The 21,944-nt window shown below is 36.6% G+C and overlaps 1 protein-coding gene across 3 annotated transcripts in view; it reads left to right on the forward strand.

The window, feature by feature from the left end:
* Positions 1 to 21,944, forward strand: part of LOC149076553 (neuropilin and tolloid-like protein 2) — a 57,962-nt gene that overhangs the window by 20,472 nt on the left and 15,546 nt on the right. For 2 of the 3 annotated variants that reach the window (XM_089244130.1, XM_089244129.1), the window contains 6 exons: positions 8,616 to 8,682; positions 10,603 to 10,780; positions 13,934 to 14,124; positions 16,269 to 16,466; positions 18,564 to 18,717; positions 19,607 to 19,698. In XM_089244130.1, coding sequence (XP_089100256.1) covers positions 8,619 to 8,682; positions 10,603 to 10,780; positions 13,934 to 14,124; positions 16,269 to 16,466; positions 18,564 to 18,717; positions 19,607 to 19,698 — 877 coding nt within the window. In that variant the 5' untranslated portion in view covers positions 8,616 to 8,618. The remainder of the gene's footprint in view (positions 1 to 8,615; positions 8,683 to 10,602; positions 10,781 to 13,933; positions 14,125 to 16,268; positions 16,467 to 18,563; positions 18,718 to 19,606; positions 19,699 to 21,944) is intronic. The other variant, XM_089244131.1, reaches the window with a different exon arrangement.

A 21,944-nucleotide genomic window follows, 5' to 3' on the forward strand; every position in this document is an offset into this window, starting at 1 on the left:
TGTGAATAATACTTGAAAATATTTCGGGCGGGGGGGGGGGAGAGGAAGTGGAGATCTTGATTGAAGAGCCTGAAATACGAATCGTTTGGCATTAACATTTTGTCTCGAGTTTTTTCGTTCACTATTTTTTCTGAAATTACCTTGAAAAAACACTTTTCTGCAGAAGAAAATCCCTTGTAAATGGAAAAAATCTTTCATCGAATGAGACTAGAATTCATTTCTTGTTTCAGATTTTATTTTGAAACATTTTTATTTTTTCAGTTCCGATTTCAAACACAGTCGTATATATGTGTGTGACTCTCTCTCTCATCGATTTTCTCAGAAAACTTCCTTTGGATGTCATAACCTTGATTGCAAGAAAGTTTTCGGAAGAAATGTTTCAGCGGACGCGCTTGAAAAAAATCAATGAATGTTTCGCACAACTCGTTCGTGCGCACTTTGTCTTTCTTTTCCTTCATTTTCATTCATTTTTTCATTAATAAAAAACTATAAAAATAGAGTTTCCGCAATACAAAGCTGTGTGCAATTAAAACAATGAAAGTAATTTATTTTATCAATTTTTTCTTAGAAACAAAAATTCATTACAAATTTTTAATTACTTTTGGGGTTTTTTTAAAGAACAATCCGTGCTATTGCATGTTATTTCGACTTACTTAGAAGTTGTTTTAGTTAGAAAACATGGATACCGAAAGTAGCTTGGAACTTGGGTGTACTCAGCTTCATATTCATGGAGAAATTCTGATTTGTTGTCAAACTGAACGAATGTTCAACGTCATTCCGTAAAATATCATGTGCTCCGGCACCCACAGCACCTCTGCCTCTGATGCGGAGGTAGTTAGTACTTTGTGAAATTTGTGTACTTTGTGTAAATTGTGAAATTTCTGAAACTTAATTTAACATAATCGCGTATGAAACACTGTAATTAGACAACTACATGTGATAGACTTTAGATTTTGATTCATAACTTTAACGTGACAAAATATCTTATTAAAATTTTGTAATGATACAATAAATAGGTTTTTAAATATCATTTTTTAATATGTAATATGTCAAAAAACAGCATTTTCCCCAATTAAAATGTCAGAAATGGCATTTCATATTAAAATTTTGAAATCATAGAATGAACAAATCTTTAGAAAAATCGTGTTTCAAACTCATTTCAAATGTCAAAAATAGCATTCTTCTATTTTTTGGACCAATTTTTTATCTTAACCCATAGGGATAGTACTTTTAATAGAACTGAATTATCAAGTGTGACTACGAAATACCTGTGTTATCGTTGTGGAAGATAGGTTGGAAACCACTGATGTAGAGACACATAACTCTTAAATATAAATTTTATAAATTCATCTATTAGCATACTAAATCAGTATTGATTAATTGTGTTTTAAGCATATGAATTCTATGAAATTATGTTCCAGGAAATGTCTGCGTTGATGAGTTTCGGAGTCTATGTGTTGCGCACCAGAAATCCTAGAGGGAAAAAATTCGCGAGGTTATCAATCAATGGATATGCGGGTGTGGTCCATTATCTCTCCGGCTGGCGATACGTTCGATTTTCCTGTATGTTCATTCATTTCCCGCTTTTTATTCCCCTCTTAGACATTTTTTTTTCGTATTCTCTCATCATCTTTTGTTTGCAGTACGTCTGCAAACCCCTGATTGAGAGTGAAAAAAAGAGAAGCGCAAAATAAGACGTCGTCTTCTCTCGTGCTAAGCTTAACAAACCGTACAAACAGAAAATGGGTGGAGTGATGCGTGTATATAAAGAAAATAAGTAGGATGGAGTAATAGTCTCTACTCCAATATCACTTCGCAATGGCAAAGAAGAGAAGGAATACAGAGTAAACAGAAATAATAATAATAAAAAAAACAGCTCCGGGGGCATTCCTTTTATACTCTGCCCATTTACTGAGCTGTTTCCGCCTGTTCTCTTCCGGCAAAGCCACAATGCGCTTATTTTGCCAGTGGAGGCAATTTTTTCGGTCACCCATCATCATTCCATGCCCATCAATTTAATGCACTTCTAGATGGCAGAAGTGAACCCTCGGTAAAAGAAGTAGTTCTCGAAAGAACCGCGTAATATCACTTGAAACCGTAACCACTCCTCAATATCTGTTTTTTCCCACTGAATTTTTTCTCTTATGCTTCCAACGGATTAAATTTAATGATTCTCAGCAATTAATTGTAATCACATTACTCCTTATTTACTGTTTTTTAAGCTGCAACATTCATAATTTTTAATCAATAAATATTGAGAAAAAAATTAGATTTTTCTTGAACATTCAGTGCATATTGCGGAGAGTGTAGGAGGTTCGAAAGAAAAAAAATCGATAAGTTTGGTTCTAAAGTTGAAGCAGTATATCAAAAAAATATCAGCACAAAAAAATTCAACTGTGGTAAAGGCACTTCTGTAAATAAAAAAATAGTAAAATACAAAAATTAAAATTTTAATCCGATTGTTAAACAAAAATACATATTTTTCGTTGGAAAATTTTTGTTCCTCCTCTTATTGTACTGAAAATTTACTCCGTGACGTTTGAATACATTATCATTAGGTAAAGTACAGCATAAATGAAAGAAAGGAGCGTTGCCCGTTGGTTTTTGCTGTTCTTTCATAACTTTCCATAATTATTTTTTTAACGCCTTTTGAGCATTTTTTTAAATTGGAATCATACCTCTACGACAAACGGTAGCTGAGATAAAGGCGGCATTAGCACTTACAGGACAACCTGTATATAAATAATATCTTGCTTAGCAAAATCAAACAGTTTTTACCTTGAATTTTATTTCCAATCCCCTCACTCTTTAGTACGATTTTATAAATCTCTGAAAAAGTGAAATTGCAGCTGCTCTCGAAAAATAATACCGACGAGGAATCAACGCTTTCCTGATTTTAAAATATTGTACTTAAATGGTCGCATATTTTACTGAAATAACGCTAAAAGATGTATAAGTACTTTCCAAAATACCGAAAGAATTGAGAAAATAAAATAGGCATAATGGGGTTTTTTCGCATGTACATTCAAATATACACGAGACCGTAGAAGGTTAAGGGTTGGATTTATTTAGGTATAAAAGTTTTACTTTTTTTATACCTTACTTTTATTTGACCTTTTTTTTGGATTGGGAGCTGTTTAAAATTTCAATTTTTTCACATGACCAATTACCATTTTACGGTGTGTGTATTAGTGAAACTATCACAGCTGAAAAACTGTATTTTGTTTATGTTATGTCGAAACTAATATTTGGAAAGAAAAGTGATTTGCCTCCTCCGGGAATCGAACTCGGATCCCCTTGCATACCGGGCAAGTGTGCTAATCAATACACTAAGGACACACTTGGCAATTCCTTATAACTTTTCACTCCACTTTTCTTTCCAAATGTTAGTTTCGGCATAACACATCCCGAAAGTTCAATTTTTCAGTATATTTCGTGCCGTAAAAATACCATCTCTTATCTCAGCTGTGTGAGTTTTTCTTTTTTTTTCTTACTAATACTTTTTTACATTTTACTTTAACTATAGAATAAAGACTAGAAATATTATTGTTTTCGAATACTCCTTACAAAACATCTCATCAAATAAATATACTGCTATCCATGTATATGATAGACAACATACTGATTTAAATGCTTTATCTTGTGATACTTTCAAATTACCTTCATAAAAGTTTCAAAATCAGGCTTTCATAATCCCGTAAAAATTTCGGTCAAACTTTTCCGCATTCACCGCCTTTTTTTTCGTGTATTTTTTGGTTCTTATATGGCACTTTGAAAAGTTTCAGAGGGAAAACGAGAAAAAACTTGATGGAAGAAATGACACTCATTGAGAAGGTGATCTTAAACCGGCAGGAAGTTACCCGCAATCTATCTTGTGGTAATCCGCTACTTTCCAGCCTCATGTATTTTTCATGGACACGTTCTTTTTTATCCATCTACGGTAACGTCTTTCTTGGAATAAAGGACGAGAAAGCATACTCATTTATTTTTCTTTTCTACATAAAATAATATTAAACAAGAGGGAAAATCCAATTACAGAAACGGTATTGCATTAATCACCTCAATTTCTCATTTTACATCTTCCATTTTGAGGATGGACCATTAATTCCATCTGGTTTCGATTTTGTTTTGAGATTGTTTCGATTTGTTTTTAGAAATAAGACCCGAGCATTACTATCCGTACGATGAATATGCTATACCATTATAAAGGTATGAAGAATATTATTATTATGAATATTATTGTTATTATGAATATTATTATTATTATGAATATTATTATTATTATGAATATTATTATTATTATTATTATTATTATTATTAATATGCTTACACCATTTGTAAAGGTATTTTTTAGATGCAACTAAATTAATTGATAAGCTTGCCTGTCCAAAGAAAAAGTTCTTATTCTCTAATACTTTATTAGAACACCATTGTGGCATTGCTTAAGAAGAAATGCAATAGCTCGACACTTATTTTTAGCTCGATCTGCATCATTTTTTCTCCAATATTCCTAGTAGATCAGGGAAGAAACGAATGACTCCTCAGATTCTTTTCTAATAAGGTCTATAGGGACTTCCAATTGGACTTGGATTGAGGGATAGGTGTACCCAACCAACACTTCCGAATGAAGCCGAGTGCTTTTCTAGCAATTTTTTTAGCCGCTGTATGGTCGTTTGGGCATCGTCCTGGGCACTCATCATGAAGATCCAGGTTCGAACCCACCTTTGCGGCATAGTGGTGCCGTCGGCTAAATTTGATTTTCTGTTGTTTTCTAAATTCGAGGCGTGAATGCGAGCTGGTATCCCATTTGAAAAATTCTCTAAACAGAGAACAGGTAGGCCTTCAACATGACACTTACACAACGTGAGAATTCGAGAAATTAGCATTTTCATTTCAAAACATGGAAGACAGATGGCAGTATCAGTAACAAGCTTAAATCTGGCAACATAAGTATGTTAGGGGCCATACATACATTTCGATTGCACCGATTCGTTAGAAATTCCACATGAGTACGAACTGCAAGTACGGTTAAGAGTTAAACGCTAGTTATCTTTTTTTCAATCAATTTTCACAGTTTGAGCTCACTGTATCGCGTCATTGTCACCCTGGAATATACATATGCCTTCGCCTTCATAAAAGAAAATGTCTATATTAATGGAAGAAGAGATGATTCTCCTCTATAGTTTACCCCCATAAAAACGCATTTAAAAATATTTCATTTTACAAAATCAGGTGTAAATTGGTTAGCATGTTAGCATATTTTCAAACGTTACATTATATAACACATATTCTTAAACATTAATACAGCAGTTTAATTGATTAGAGAGAACTTTTTCAAAAAGATAAAAAATGGTTAATTAATGGTAACATATGCAGTTTGCATTGATGTTAATGTTGTCTATAAATAGATAATATCCTTAGCAAATGTGAATAATTTTTACCTTGAATTTTACTCTCCCTTCCCTAAAATTTTGTGCGCTTTTATAAATCTCTGAACACATAAAATTTCAGCATGGGCTGAAAAATGACACCGACACGGAATCAGTTCTTTTTAAATAAAAAAGTATTGTACGTACATATAGCTGCATTTTGTACTGAAATGATTCTAAAAGATATACTTTCTAAAATACCAAAAAACTTAGAAAAGAAATAGGTATAACGGGTTTATTGTAACCATGTATTTGCTGTGCATATTCAAATATATACCATGAAGGGTTAAGGATGCCGAGAGAATCGGCTGAAACTTTATTTCGTTGACTTACAATATAGTCGACCCTGATATTTTGCACCAACAGAAATTACTCAGATCATAGCACTTCATCTGAGGATTGTAGAGTAATAAACAGAGCAAATTTTGTTTTGGAAACTCGAAAATATCTTTGGAGAAAATAAACAAATGGTCTTATCTACTATTACCGACCTTACAGTATTGTAATGTTGGCTTCCGTAGCATTAGCATAACTGTGCAAAGAAACTAACATAATGATGTATTTCAATGAAATAGAATTTCAACACAACTTTTTTATCTAGCATACTATGAATAAGAAAAACTAAAAAATATAACTGTGAATATAAATATAATTATAATAATAATAATAAATAATTATCACGTAAATTATTTGATAGTTCAATTCAGTTCTAAATGAAAAATAATATAAAATACTGCTTTTCTCCTAAACACTTAGTGCATAACAAATTATCTAACCTGGTACTGCAAAGATATAAGCTAAATATATTATAGATGTGTGGAGAAATAAATCTTTTGAGTGAAGTGCGGAAACGTGTGAATACTGTCAGAATCCAGCAGAACTGCCCATGGAACCAGAATAATTTTGATGCGTGTGCCAATCCAGGCGTTGTCCAGGGGATGCCGTGCCCATGGGGGCTTTCTTTCTTTCTTTCAAATCGGGCACAGCTTCGATCTATTGCCATGGGCAATTTACCACCGAGTGATTTATGCCGGAAGAGTGAGTGTGTGTACCTAACAGTCTGAGTGCGTATCATTGTTGTTGTGCCTTATTTTTAGTGCTGTCATCTATATTTAAGAAGTGGCATGTAACGATTGAATATTTGTACCGTCGTGGGAGTGTTGCTCGCTATGGATTGACTTTTTAACGGGGGAGATCAGCTCGCGTTCATGCCTCTAAGTTGGGAATCGCAACCGACTTCGGCCGACCACCACTGTGGCACCTGTGAGGTTTAAACCAGGGTCCTCACGATGTGAGTCCGTCACTATGACCAATCGACAACCACAGTAGCAGGGGAGGGAACACGATGTGATAATTTTGTTCTGAGATCTCCTACGGCTTTCGAAAGTACACTGCTGGCCACCGTAAATGCAACACCCTGAAGGAAGCATGCAAATAATATGAAATTTACAACATGCATTAGCGGAGGTGAGATATGCAAATGATTAGAATTTCAGCGCAGACGCACATCACGCGCGCCTGTGGCGCCACTTCAAAGCGCTATTTAAGGCTTGGAGATTTCGACGATTTGAAGTACGGCAATTGTGTTTTTCTTGTGGTTTTTTCAAAAAAACGATCAATTATGCCTCGTAGAAAACAGCGATCATCTTTTGATCAAGTATCCGAGTTCGACAGAGGAAGGATAGTGGCCTACCGAGATTGTGGATTATCTTTCAGGGAAATCGGTAGTCGTGTTGGACGAAATCAAACAACTGGAATGCGGATATGTGATCGTTGGATGCAGGAGGGAACGACGGACCGACGTGTACGATCGCATCCACCTCAGTGCACCACTTCACGTGATGACAGGCGTATTGTGCGTATGGCAGTGACGGATCTCTCAGCCACATCACGAACCATAGCACAGCACATTCAGTCTGTACCGCATCATCCAGTGTCTGCGCGTACCATTCGACGCCGTTTACAGCAGAGTGGTCTGTCCGCAAGACGTCCATTGCTTCGTCTACCCTTGACGCAGAACCACAGACGTCTCCGCCCCCAATGGTGCTATGAAAGAAGGATGTGGACGGCGCAATGGAATGAAATTGTCTTTACTGACGAGTCACGCTTCTGTCTGCAACACCACGATGGTCGGATTCGAGTCTGGAGACACCGTGGAGAGAGGATGCTGAACAGCTGCGTTATGCACCGCCACACTGGTCCTGCACCGGGTATTATGGTATGGGGCGGTATTGGATATCACTCTCGCACTCCTCTAGTACGCATTGCCGGTACTTTAAATGCCAGCGCTACATCTCCGAGGTGTTGGAGCCAGTTGTCCTTCCTTACCTTCAGGGCTTGCCCACAGCCATATTTCAACAGGATAATGCGCGACCACACGTGGCACGCATTGTCCAAAGGTTCTTCGTCAATCGCCAGATTGAATTGCTTCCCTGGCCAGCTCGCTCTCCGGATCTTTCGCCGATAGAAAACATGTGGTCCATGGTTGCTCAACGATTGACCCAGATTACATCCCCAGCTGCCACACCAGATCAACTTTGGCAACGCGTGGAAGCTGCTTGGTCTGCTGTACCCCAAGAACACATCCAAAGTCTCTTTGAATCAATGCCGAGGCGTGTGGCAGCGGTGATCTCCAACAATGGCGGCTACTCTGGCTACTGATTTTGGCAGGAACCACACTTCACAGAAGTCTATAAATTTAATCATTTGATGCTTGGTCAACATGTTATCTACAAAATAAATATTGTTGCGATATCTCTTGTCTTTCTTGGTGTTGCAATTTGGGTGGCCAGCAGTGTAGATACATAAATACTGTGTGTAAGCTGTTCAGGACCGTAGCGTATCTTCTCGGGGCCCCGGAGCAGAAATGTTATTGAGGGGGGTCTACTTAAAAAAGAAAAAATTATGCAAAATAAGTGTACATTTATTGTGAACTCCCCCCCCCCCCTCGGCTCGGGGCCCGCGGCAGTGCCCCGGTTGCCCCAGCCTAGTTACGGCCTTGAAGCTGTTACCTCCAGCTAACGCGAGACCCCAGAAATCAACTTTACCCCTTGACTCACTTTACACCAAGAGGTTCATGGACACGTGATTTAAAATTATTTTACTAGACAAATTTTGTATTTGTCTCTTCATTGCGCAGAGTTTGGTGATAATTTCACGCATTTTTTTTCTGTTCTTCGTTTGCAGGTCATGCCACGAAGTAACCTTTTGATACATTATCCCATCATCACAGCTCTTCATACAGCAGTACTAAGTATGTAATATGATTTAAGCACAATTTGTCTATTTCAATTTTTATTGACACATAATTTCTTTTCTCAATTTACTCCCTTTAAAAAATTTCAATTGCAATTTATATGCAGGGTGTACTGTAAATCTTAATGTGGACTTTATGTCATCAACCGTTCGTCGTACAGGTATGGTTTCAATTTAAAAAGTGTGCGAAATGCATTCAAAAACCGCCTCGTACCAGTTATGAGAGTGAAAATTATTTTCGTCAATAAATAAAAAATCTAAATTTTTATTTGGTCACCCCGTCATAAAAACCCCCCCAATTAGAACGTTGTTTCTCTGTTTCTCTTGAGACCAAAAAAAAATGTCACGTTTCCATGTGCAGTATTCGCTGAGATATTTGAATTAAAAGACCGGAGAGAAAAAAGTTAGAAAAGGACGAACCAACTGACAATTTTATTATGCTGTTCTTCCCCAACTTTTCTCTGGATAAAGGCTGCATTAGGACTTACAGGACGGCCTGTATAACAAAGAATTTATTTATGAATAGTTCGTGTAGGCATTTAATACGTACGATCAGGCACAACCGAGGTGAAATTATTTCTATTCAAATACAGCTAGGTGTTTATACCATGGGCGGAGATGAGGTGGGTTCATGGGAGATTCATCTCACCTCTAGCGTCCAAGGTGGAGCCTACTGATCCAATGTATATGCGTATATATGAATTGACATCATCATCATCATGCCGCGCGGGGAAGGGGGTCATCCTCCAGAAATCATCACCGTGCTCCTTCAGCCAGACTTTCAAGTCTATATCCGCCTATGGTTTATACAGCATTGAAGTAAACGTTATTATTTCGATGTTATTGCAATGTGTGCAACTAGTCATTCTCTAGAATAAACACAGCAGTTTCATTACATGTGTTACTGCCAAAGCCCGAAATTGTCCAGTTCGCGAACTAGCCAGTCAGTTGGCCCGTCCAATGTTCGAAAATTCGACTTTTGCTAACTGGTTCGTGAACTGGCAGGAGATCCCTCGCCAAAAAAGAGAATGATTCGGGTCATCAAAGTTGGCGTATTTTTTTTTATAATCATGGACATTTATAAATATGGTTGACTGTGACAACCCTAACGATCAAAGGAATCGAAATATCGATATCTTAGGAGATTGATATCGGTATTACAAGGATCACCGGCCACTTTCGACAAATGTCCAAAACTCCACAGAAATTCGGACATTGGCCGGATCAAAAACTGACCAACTTTGGGCTTTCGCAGTAAGATATACAAAGATATAGAAGACTATCATTATACATAATATCGCTACATGGGAGTTTTTTTTTTATTACATTAATGTATACACTAATAACATTCTATACTTATCATCTATGAACTGCAACCGAGACTTCAAAATTTAGGTGTAGGTAATTTTTAATGTGATTTGCACAACAAAGAAAAACGAATAACGCAGCGTGCTTGTTCGGTTTGAAGGAACACCTGGATTCGAGTCCCGATGGAGACCACATGACTTTTCTTTCAAAATTCTCCACGGCATAATATCTAGAAAATACCTGTTTCCTTGAAAAACGAATGAATTTACTATTTTTATATCAAACTGAATAAAAAATCCTGTATGCACTAGGAATTTCCAATATCATCTTTTGTACGATGCATCAAACAAAATTTCTAGAATTTTCGAAAACATTTTTTTTTTATACCTATATCTACGTTATTTATTTATTTTTGCAGCGTTTAAAAAAAACCACCATAAACTAGAACCAGAAATATCGAGCTCGTGTTGGAGTAGAGAAATAGAAATTCAAATATAAATATTTTTCATTTCATACAGACATTTTTTTTTCTCTTCAATGTGCGTGTGTGTGTGTAACAAATGTATAAGAAGTGTGTAAAGTATTTTTCTTGTTCTCTTTGCTACGACAGCGAAGTGCATTTTCCAGTTTCACAGCGATCATGGCGAAGTTGGAAATTTCACGTCTCCTCAGTATCCGAGCAACTACTCGGAGGATCTGGAATGCATTTACAACTTCTTGGGAAAAAACTACGAAACGTTGAGATTGGTTTTTCACGTCTTCGATTTAGAGCCACCTTTCAAGAAAGGGTAAATACGAGAATAAAAAAAACAAATTTTTATCCCTGTTTTCACAATCGCTACCTGATACCACCAAGAAAAGAGGATTCCTTTTCCCAACAATCCCTTGACTTTTTCCTTTCTTCTTTTTCTTTTTTTTTTTGTTAGTATCATTCGATACATTCGCAATTCTGTTTACATTTCCCCAGTGTTCCCCTAAACCGCTGTCTGCCTCTTTAGAAATTTCAATCTTTACATTGAGCTGTTGGAAAAGATTTACGAGGAATTGAACGTTGTAAGGTATTACCTCAGAATATCCGGCACGTAAGACGTCTTCCCTCTTGTGCATTTTATTTAGTTTTACTTATTTTATTTATTTTTTTGTCAGTGTGAAATCACATAACTCAAACACGGAGAAAACAAACATTATTGGTGTCACATTCAATACCATGAGGAGAAAGATTGTGAAGAAAAAAAAACCATCCCTTTTATATATAGATATTTATTTTATTATTTTATTTGTTCATTTTTATTCATTTTCTGTTATACAGGGTGGAAACTTAAGTCCATTTCGACTCAACTCGTAAACCGTTGGTTAGAAACATACTTTCAATTGAAAAGTATTCAAATAACGTGTTCATTTTTAGATGTGTCATTTATTTTATAAAGAGTCATACATGTACCGAGATGCAAAATTTAATTTTTTACACGTATTCCTCCCAATGTCTTCAAATTTCTAATTAAAAAGCTGTTGCTCTGTCTCTCCCGAGCCCAAAAAAAAATTCCATGGTTTTTAGCGCAATATCAGCTGAGATATTCGAATTCAAAATTCTGAAAATGTGTGAGCGAAAGAATTGCATAAACTAACGAACGAGCTTATTTTATGTGCTGTTCTTTACCTCATTTTCGGTGATTTTGAATTCAAATATCTCAGCTAAGTTGAAGTTTTTGTTGGGCTCAGGAGAGACAGGTCAACAGCTTTGTAATTTACGTTAGAAGAAAAAGAGGCAGTATATAAAAATTTTAATTTTTTATCTCACTGCATATCTACCACTTTGACTCTAAAATAAATGACACATCTGAGAGGGCCACGTTATTCAAGGGGCAACTATTAGGGACAATTATAAAGGCAACTTCCTCTAATTGAAAGTGTGTGTTTCTATAGCATACACACACACAACGTTTACTTACATTAAAAAGTCTCGCAGATAGCAACAGGCCTACAACGGTATAATTATTCATTACACTTCACTCACTATGAGAGAGAGAGAGAGTTGATAAAAAATTCATAGTTTAAAAACATTATTGCAGATGGCAGAATGGCTACACATAACAAGCATTACACAGAAACAAATTTCACGCAATATTCACTATACATACACACAAATTTCAACATGTACCAATTCGTTAGAAGTTCCGCAGAGGAATATGGACGAGTCGCATGTCTGTTTTAACAGAAGTAGTTGTAGTCAACGTTTACAAGTTATTTAAAGTGAAACGGACTTAAGTTTTCGTTATATACCCGTTTGAGAGATTCTTTGAGACGGATAAAAATATTTATCGGGTGGTATGACTGAATTAAAGGAATCAATAAGTGCGCTTGTGTTAGTTGAAAAAGCAACTCGCAGTCATGTAGACACGCGTTCAGCTTTCGGAGGAGAAAATAATTACTGCCCATGAAAAAGAAGTAGGTTCGCTAGAATGGCACACAGAGTGGTTGCTGATTGAGCGATGCAAAATTCTTTCGTATAGTGGGATTTATGATGATGATATTCATTCTATTTCTTGTTTTCTTTTTGTTTTTTTTTTTGGTTTCTTAACGGCTTTAAAGCAGGGGTTTATAACAGGAATGACCCCGAAATAAAATTCTTACCCATGCGAGACATAGTTTTGGTGTCCTCCGGGGTCTTAGACAAAAATAGAAGGATCCCGAAAACTCCTAGCTGTCTTCTTGAGCTTGATGTGAAATGCATCAAGAAGTTTTCTCTGTGTATCATTCTGTCAAATACATTAAGTGCCCGAGTGGCGGGCACTGTCTACCACAGTGAAGGTTGCTGTTACTGTCCCTGGTTCAAACCCGAGAGAGGTTTTAGATAAGATATTTTACCCAACGAGCTTGAGGCGCCACCGATAGACAGCACCGTCAACTCCAACCCATCCCATTAATGGCAGTAAATTGCAATATGGCCAGAGTTTGTGTTTGGTGAAGTAGTAGTGTCTAATGCATTCACGGACTCGCATCGAGAGGTCGTACCCCACAGGGCTGTTTGGCTGAAGTTGGTTTTTCTGTGGTTCCCGAGGTGCCAATGCGAGCCGATCTCTCAGTTCTCGCCACAGAGAGCAACAAGCCTACAACGGTACAAATATTCAATCATTGCACTTCACTCATAGATGGCAGCACTGAAAATTCAAAAACACGGCATTAGATACGCACTCAGACTGTTATGTACCTATACACACACATACTTTCGTCACAACCCGATCGGTAGTAAATTGCCCACGGCGATAGAGTGAAATTTGAATGAACGAATTTCTAATGCATTCATAGTTTGAATTTTACAGGGAAAAAAAACTTCATATGCATTTATTTTTTCTTCTTACCCTTGATTTTTGAAGTGCTTCCTATGGCGGCGCTCCGTTTCGTCGCACTGGTCAGGCGGCCCGGCCCTAGAGCAGCCCCTGGTTCTCAACCTTTCATGTTTTCCGGATCTTTTGTGCCAGCAAGATTATGCCCTGTGTCGATTAAATAAAGGCTAAGGACCCTTTTAAAAAATAATATTCAGTTTATGGCGATTGTTTTCAGTGAATTCATTGTTTTCCTCATTGAAGCTCACGGACTGCATTTTAGTTTTTAGAGTTATTTTAGTTTTTACTTTTTTATGTCAATTCATTGATTTGTTTTTTTTTTATAATGTGTCCAGGACTTTCTCGTCCACCCTGTACTTTTCTTTGGTAGCAAATATTTTTTTTCCTACTGCCTTGTCTCATTGTAATTTATAATTAAATATATCTTTACTTTTCTGGTATAAAAAAGCTATCTAAGCAACAAGATGTACTGCATCAATTTTCTTCATGGTCATTAAAGTATTGCTTTAGGTACTATGTACTGCGTTTTTCTGTTGTGATGGGATTAGAAATGTGTCTCTCGTATGTTGTTTTCGTTACTCTCTCTCTCTCTCTCAGATGTCTCACGGATTACATCGACATTTCTACGATAACGATTACGGGTAACAAGTTCCTCGTAGGTCGATATTGTGGTAATCAAATAACGTCATCGATGCTGTTCATGAACCCGCATGCGGAGATCATTTTCAAAACCAATCATGTGATACACCATAAAGGCTTCAAAGGGCATTATGAGTTCAAGAACGAAAGTAGGTTCACTTTGATGGATTTTCCATATGAAAACAGAGTCGACGTTCGTTATAACGATCACCCCCCCCCCCCGCTGTCTAAGGGAAAACATACGTTATTTTGGGATGTCATTATATCGAACGTTTGAAAAAGGAAATTAGCTTCTCAAGAGGATTCATATTGGAAAGGAATAAAAGAAAATTAAATTAATTTTTTCATTAAATTTCTTTACATTAAATTTTTCATTTTGCTAGCTATAGCGTAAGCAGTTACAGTGAAAACGCATTTTGAAAAAGGTTAGGAAATAATAATGAAATTGTAGTAATTTAAATTACGTGCACACACACGCACCTATGTACCGAATTCTCCAATATCAAAGGTGAGCGTCAAACACAATTTCAGAAAACGAAAACACTGATTTTCTGCACTTTTTTGCAAAAAAGAGGTGAGGCAGAAGCGAGTTCGGACGTTGCATTGGATTGAATGGTCTTAATAGGTCATTATACTGAATAACATGGTTGTATGAGAAAAAAATACGAGACTTATCTTACTGGTCGTTATATTGTGAGTGTCACAATAACGTATGGTTGTTATAACGAGCGTCGACTATACTGCCGTTTCGTAGTTTTATAAAATAATGAAGACATGTATCCAGCGCTGTTTACTACTAAACCGTACATGTTCTTCTTAAGCATTCAAAGCCTCTTAGATAGACTGACAGGGTGATTATAAATAAAGTAAAGTCCGCTTCTCACAATGACTGGGTCCAGTTATCCTCCTCAGATAATTAAGGTAAAAGATAATAAAAAGTCTTTGTTGGACACATAAACCGCAAGATGCTATCGGCAACCGCAGCCGGCATCACGAAAACAGTACTTTTTCGGAAATTTTCGACAGGGGGGGAAAAACCTCCCGTTCCGCCATTATTCTATGGCCTATATGTATTGAAAGCCATAAACTATTGCTTCCTTGAGGAGGATGACTGGACCCAATCATATTGCGTAGCGCCCTTAACACTACTCAGATACACGTAGGGATTATAATAGTAATTAAGTTTTAATAAGAAGGAAGATTCAATAAAAAATAGTTCAATTTTTTATCGAAAGGTGGAAAAAGTGTTGCTTTTTGTCACTGTTATCTTTTTATAGAGGATTTCAATGAAATACGTCCACCACAATGGGTGCAACGCAGGTCGGAGTAGTACAACGATGGTTATTCAATCATTACACCTCACTCATACTTAGAAAAGCTGATGGCAGATGGCGGCACTACACATAACAAGCACTACACGGAAACAAACTTCACTTCAGGTTCACTGCACGCACATTCCAACATGAACCAATTCATTAGAAGTTTCGTAGATGAATATGAATGAGGTGCATGTATGATTTAGTAGTAGTAGGTCGGAGTAGTGTCAGTAGTATTAAGCTAAGTACTAGCGTCAGTTGAATTATACTGACACCACTCTGACCTATACAGCGCCCGTTGTGGTGGACATATTTCATTAAAACTTGGTTTATACGTTATTTGGACCATGAGATAAATGTAACTGTGATAAAAAGCGCCACTTTCTCACTTGTCTCTCAAACATTCAAAAAATTTAACGTTTTTGTTAAATCTTTCTTTTTCCCGTGGTCCATATATTCTCTATATACCAAGTTTCATCAAAATACCTCCACTAGAATAAGCGCTACATACTTCTGAGCAGTATCAGTTTATTTATAACCATCCTGTAATACCTAGGAAGATGGATTCCTAAGGATTTGGTACACTATGGAATGTGTGCTCTGAGTGTATGTGTGGTCCTTAACGTATTTATGCTGCCACAGTTGTGCTTGTTTTGCATTACGCTGGTGCTATCACCTGCCTTCCATATTTTGAAGTGAAGATATGAATGCCGGAATTTTGATGTTGTATAATTATCATGTTGAAAATCTGCCTGCTCTCTGTGAAGACCCAAAGTTACTGCAGTTGCTGTTTTATTGTATACAATTTTCAGTCAATATTTACCTGGCAGTAAACTTTAAAAAAAATCGGAGGGAAGAAGATTAAAGCCTATACCGATATTAATTATTTTGAGTGATTGTCATAAAAAAAACAAGGAGACAACCTCGTAATTTATTTAATTTATTATTCATTTTCCCTAATATTTCGTTATCTACAGAATATATCCCACCACCGGATTCAACACACAACGTCAGTGACTGTGGAGGCATTCTGACTGGCGTAGGTGGCGTGCTCACCTCACCTGGGTTTCCGAAATACTTTCCGAAAGACGTGCAATGTGTCTGGCTGATAAGAGTTGAATACCACATGAAGATATACATACGAATCATGAAGATGCAGTTGTATGGAAGCATAGGTATTAAAAATGATTTGTGGAAAATTCACCACCGCGCAATTCACCAACAGTTCGTGAGTGACCGATAAATTTAGCAAGTGTTAGTGACTGAATAAGCAAGCATATAAGCTAGTGAGTGAGGGAGGGATTTAGTTGCTGACGGGTAAGTGTGATTGAGTGAGTGAGTGATCAAGTGAATGAGTAGATCAAGTTACACTAGATCTGTAGCTTCATTTTAATTTCGCCTGCACCAATTTGGAATAACTCCTTCACTAGCTCACTCTCTCGCTCATTTGATCACCTGCTCACTCATTTGCTCATCTGTTCACTTATTTGCTCAAGTCACTAACTCCTTCATTCACTATTTTATTCACTCCTTCGTTCATTCAATTGCTCACTCACTCACTCCCTGACTCACCTTATCGATCATTCACCTGCTCATCCAATCACTCACTGCATCACTTTGTCGATGAATTTTCCATAAACTATTAAAAATGTGGTACTCAAAAAAAAAAGTATAATACATTACAGAAAAATCTGAGAACTCTATACGTACGAATTATTCTACCCCCGCATTAGCCGGCATGCTGGGAAGTAGTTTGAGTCAAAGATTTTGAAAAATTTTTAAGTATTTTTATTCTAAAAATCCATTGAATTGACTGAATGCATACTGTGGTCCTTCTTAACCCTCCCCTTTTCCGGCATGCCGGGAACGGACCAAACCCAACATTCAAGAGCCTGGTGTCCCTCGAGTTTTGCAGCATGCTGACTAATACAGGAGCCGGGCAGGGGGGAAATACAGTATTTTTCGGCATAGGTACCGCAACGGCGTATGTACCACAGTGAGAAATTTAAACGTATTTGCGAGCTTAATGTGGGGGAGCACATTTTTCCTTTATAAAATTAAATTTATTTTCCAATGCCGTTTATACTTTCATTCTACAAGAAAAATATTTTGATGAAATGTACTTGTTAAATACTCAGAACCCCCACACAATTTAAAATAACTTAAAAAAATTAATTTAAATTTGAATGTTATACAATGATTTTCATAGTAAATTTCTCGGGGGAGGAGTAGCATTTTTTGAAGCACCAAAACAAAGTCTATCCCCGCTATCCCCCAGTTTTTTATTAATTAATTATTTTTATTTTTTGAGATTAATACCGCGTCGAATAGGTCAAGAAATACGGTAAATACAGTCAAACTCAACCATAACGACCTCGATTGTAACGTCACCGCGACTATAACGTCTAAAACCGAGGATCAGAAGTGATTTCCATAGAAAATAATATTAATGAATCTTGCTTTATAACTTCGATGAAAACACTCCAAACTTGGATATAACGACATATTTTTCATTGAGTTTACTCCCGTTTCTATGTCGTTTTCCCCAGAAACTCCTAAAATTAGAGCTGATCACGTTGATGCAATATTTGTCGATTGTTAGTAAATAACATTTAAAAACAAGATTTATTTCATGTTTTATGCTCCAACTTGCTCATTGACATGACCCATAAAAATGTTCCTTGAAACAAAGATTGGGGTTTATTTCATAATCTTTACTAGAATAAGGAATGAATGTAATTTGCATAATTAACAATTATGGTACAATGGATATGACTATAAATATTCATCTCTCTCATATTTTGGCAACATTTTTGGTGAGAATCCGTGATGCTCCGTATTTAAGATCCCAATTTCCAGTATTTTTATGCTCAAATATGGTCACTCGTATCGTAATAAAATAACGACGTCACGTGCACACTATTTGCACAGCATCTAGTTATATTTTCAATCAAAAACGTCGTCGGAAACGTCAACCCCTGTTACAACGACAAAATTGCACGTAATCTTCGATGTCGTTATAATCGAGTTTGACTGCACGTATTTTCATTCTTTCGCGTATTTTGCACTCAGCTGTTCAAATGAGAGGGGGGGGGGAGGCGTAAAATGCCTCTAAGTTAGATGTTTTAATACCCTATAAAAAATAATATACTGTATACACGCTTGCAGCTATTTTTTTGAAAATGTTTATAAAATGCTTTTCATGCGTAATATGTATGCTTTTTATTTTTTTGCTGTTTATTATTATGTATTATTATTTATTTGTATCGCAGCGAATTGTGCGGATGCAGAATTAACCTTTTACGACGGTTACTCGAGTATCTCATTCAACCCACATGTGCTTCAAAAATACTGCGGCGACCTCAGATATTACAAAAACCTCGACGAGCAGACACAGCTATCTGCGAGGAATCGACTTCTCATCAGGTAAACATCCATTTTCCAACAGTGTGCCCGTAAAATCATCGCCAACAATTCACCGTAAGGAAAGATTAACCGCAATGAGAAAATTCACCGACAAAGTGACCTTCAGTTAGTAGATGAGCAGGTGAGTTAGTCAGTGAGCAAGTGAGCGATTGAGAAAGTGAGTGATCTAGTGAGTCAGGGAAGAGCGAGTGAGTAGGTCACTCTTAAGGTCAATCACTCGGTCACCGTCTCACTAAATCGTTCATTCACCCAGTCAGGGTTCATTCATACGGTCACTCAATGTCTCACTTACCCACTCACTTGGTTATGAATACGATCACTCACTGAATCACTGACTTGGTAACTAACCCATTCACTCGGTCATTCAATCATTCATACGATAATTCACTCAATCGCTCAATAAGTTATTCATACGATTACTCATTCACTCACTCATCCGATCATTCATACGGTCACTCCCACACTCAATCGCTTATTCAAAGAGTCTCTTCTCACTCGCTTACTCATACGGCCACTCATTCATTCCCTATCATATTCATTAGTTCATTCCCCAACTCATTCTGTCACCACTCACACCCTTATTCACTCACTCACTGGTGATAAACTGTTGTCAGTGAATTTTCCCAGCGATGATTTTTACGTCGGGGAATTTTATGAGCAATGAATTTTTCTAGCAGTTAATTTTCCTTAAAAATTCTCTTCCTTAAATTTTCCCTCTTTTCCAACGCGCATCCTACTCCTTATTTTAAGTGTATTTCTAATTCATTAAGAAATCAATTCAACGCCGTAATCATCTCGGAATAATGATAATCTTTAACAATTATTAGTTTGTATTTTACCAAAAACAAACTCATATTGTGATCGAATGATTTTTTTTTTCTAATCCCAGATTCAAAACAACTGTCAGCCAAGAAGCTAGAAAAGAAGGCAGCTCCGTAGGATTCAAAATCTCTTGGACAGCCGTAGATTTCAAAGAAGACGGTAAAGGAATATATGTGGTGTTTTCTTTATTTAATGTTTCTCTTTCAAAAAAAATCCATCGTTATACGTTTCGTCATTTCATCGTGGATCTCATTTATTCATACTGAAATTGAATTCAACAAGCAGTAATATTACGGAGGAGAATTCCGATTATCTTTGAGGCATTTCATTTTTCAGACTGGAATAGAATTTTGGCATTGTGAAAATGTATCATAGAATTTTTTTTTCTATTTCTATGAATTTTTAAAGTAGCAAGAGGTTTTGTATGCATAGCGTCTTTCAGAAAAATCGAGTTAATAATAATGTCGATGAACACGCAGTGAACTAATTCCAAAATAACAAGCCAAAATGCAAAATATATATTAAAATGTATTGTAAGAGATCCGATACGTTTTTGAAATATCGATCAGGGTTTTCGTTATAGAGAAACATTATTCATGCCCTGCTGCGAACAGAGTCTTGGTATGTCTCCTTTTGTGAGTTATTCAAATACTTTTATAAATTACCTATTATTATAAAGATTCGTTGAAAAAGTTTGTTTTTAGATTTTTATGTGGGATCGATTTATTTGATATCGTAAGCTATCTTTTATAGAAGTTTAGATTCCTATATAAAAGGTACGAGTTTTGCTCGAAAAGTATCCGACCAAAATTTTTCGTGCGTGAACCAATGAAGCTAGGGTGCCGTGATTTGGTGCACGTAAGCAACCAACCCTAGTGCGCATGCTTGAACTTTTTCCTGCCGGCAGACCGCTAGTGAATGACGGTAAGTGAGCGCCGTCGCAATTTCGTTTTTCACAAAATTCGTTTAGGAAAAACTTGAACAATAGTACTAATACATTGAATTTTGTGTCAAGTTTGGTGAATGCCGTGTGGAAACAATCCACAAGATTCAGCAGACCTTCGGAGATGAAAAAATGGGCGTCACACCGATAAAGGGAGTGGTACAATCGCTTCAAAAATAACCCCACATCAATGGAGTGTGAAACACGTTCTGATGGGCCCTTAACATCCAGAAATGAGATCATTATTGACTAAGTGAGGACTCTAGTGATGCAGGATCAGCGAACTTGCAGACGAAGCGAGCATGAGAGCAATGCATCCGTTCATTCTATTTTCACAGACAATTTAGACTTTAGGAGATGCATAGCCGTGCTGACAGTCTTCTTTAACTCCAGTGGCGTGGTTCATCAAGAGTGCCAACCGCACGGCACAACCATCACCAAGAAGTACCACCAAGAGGTTTTGCGTTGCAATTGGCAGTAACACTACGATTAATGCAGCAGTAGCGTTGTTCAAGTTTTTTCTGCCATTTTGTCAAAAACTAAAACGCTACGACGATGCTCATTTACACCACTTCATTCATCAGCGCTCTGCCGAGAGTGGCAGCTTCTGCAAGCAAGAAAAAATTGAAACATGCACACTTGGATTGTTTACATACGTGCACCAAATCACACCTCTTCAGCTTGATTGGTTCAACCACGAAAAATTCGGTCGAATACTTTTCGAACAAACCTCGTATCTATCACATAAAAAAATATCCTACTTTGTTATTATATAGGAGAAATAGTGCAGTCATACTTCGAGTTTACCTCGGTTTTAACGACACCTCGGCTAAACGTCAGTAATTGGCTGTGTATAATGTGCTCATAAGTTACACTCGAATCTGTTGATGTACGTGTGAATTTTTTGAAATTTCATTCTATCATATCGTCTATAAAACACTGTAAGTAGACAAATGCGATAGACCTTAGTTTAACCTCAACAACATAGCAGAATATTATATCAAAATTTCGTAATGGTACAATGAATAGATTTTTAGAAATCATGTTTCAAACTTAGGTAAAATGTCAAAATCAGCATTCTTCGTAAAAAAAACGTTTAGAATTTATTTTTTTTTTATGGGTTACTTGTATGTAAAAACGCAGCACTAAAGTGTACGTAACTTCAATTCTAAGCGTCATACAAAGAAAACAAAGCCTGTCTTGTAATCACAGCAAACATGGCCTTCACAAAAAATAAAAATCGATATTTCCTTCCAAAATGACGTTTTCAACGTAGTCGGATACTTTAACAATGTTGTCTCTAAATTCCTTTATGTGGGGGAATATTAAATTTTCTCCACACGTATCTGCTACCGAAAGATGAAAAATGAGTTTTTCAAATGCAGGTATGATTTTCTTTTTAAATTAAAGAATTCAATATTTCACATCATTTAAATTGTCCTCAATAATGTCATCGTGTTAA

The sequence above is a fragment of the Pholcus phalangioides genome, unplaced genomic scaffold (assembly GCF_987345545.1).
Source record: "Pholcus phalangioides strain wild (caught in Gottingen) unplaced genomic scaffold, Ppha-v1.0 ptg000015l_1, whole genome shotgun sequence".
NCBI classification, from domain to species: Eukaryota; Metazoa; Arthropoda; class Arachnida; order Araneae; family Pholcidae; genus Pholcus; species Pholcus phalangioides.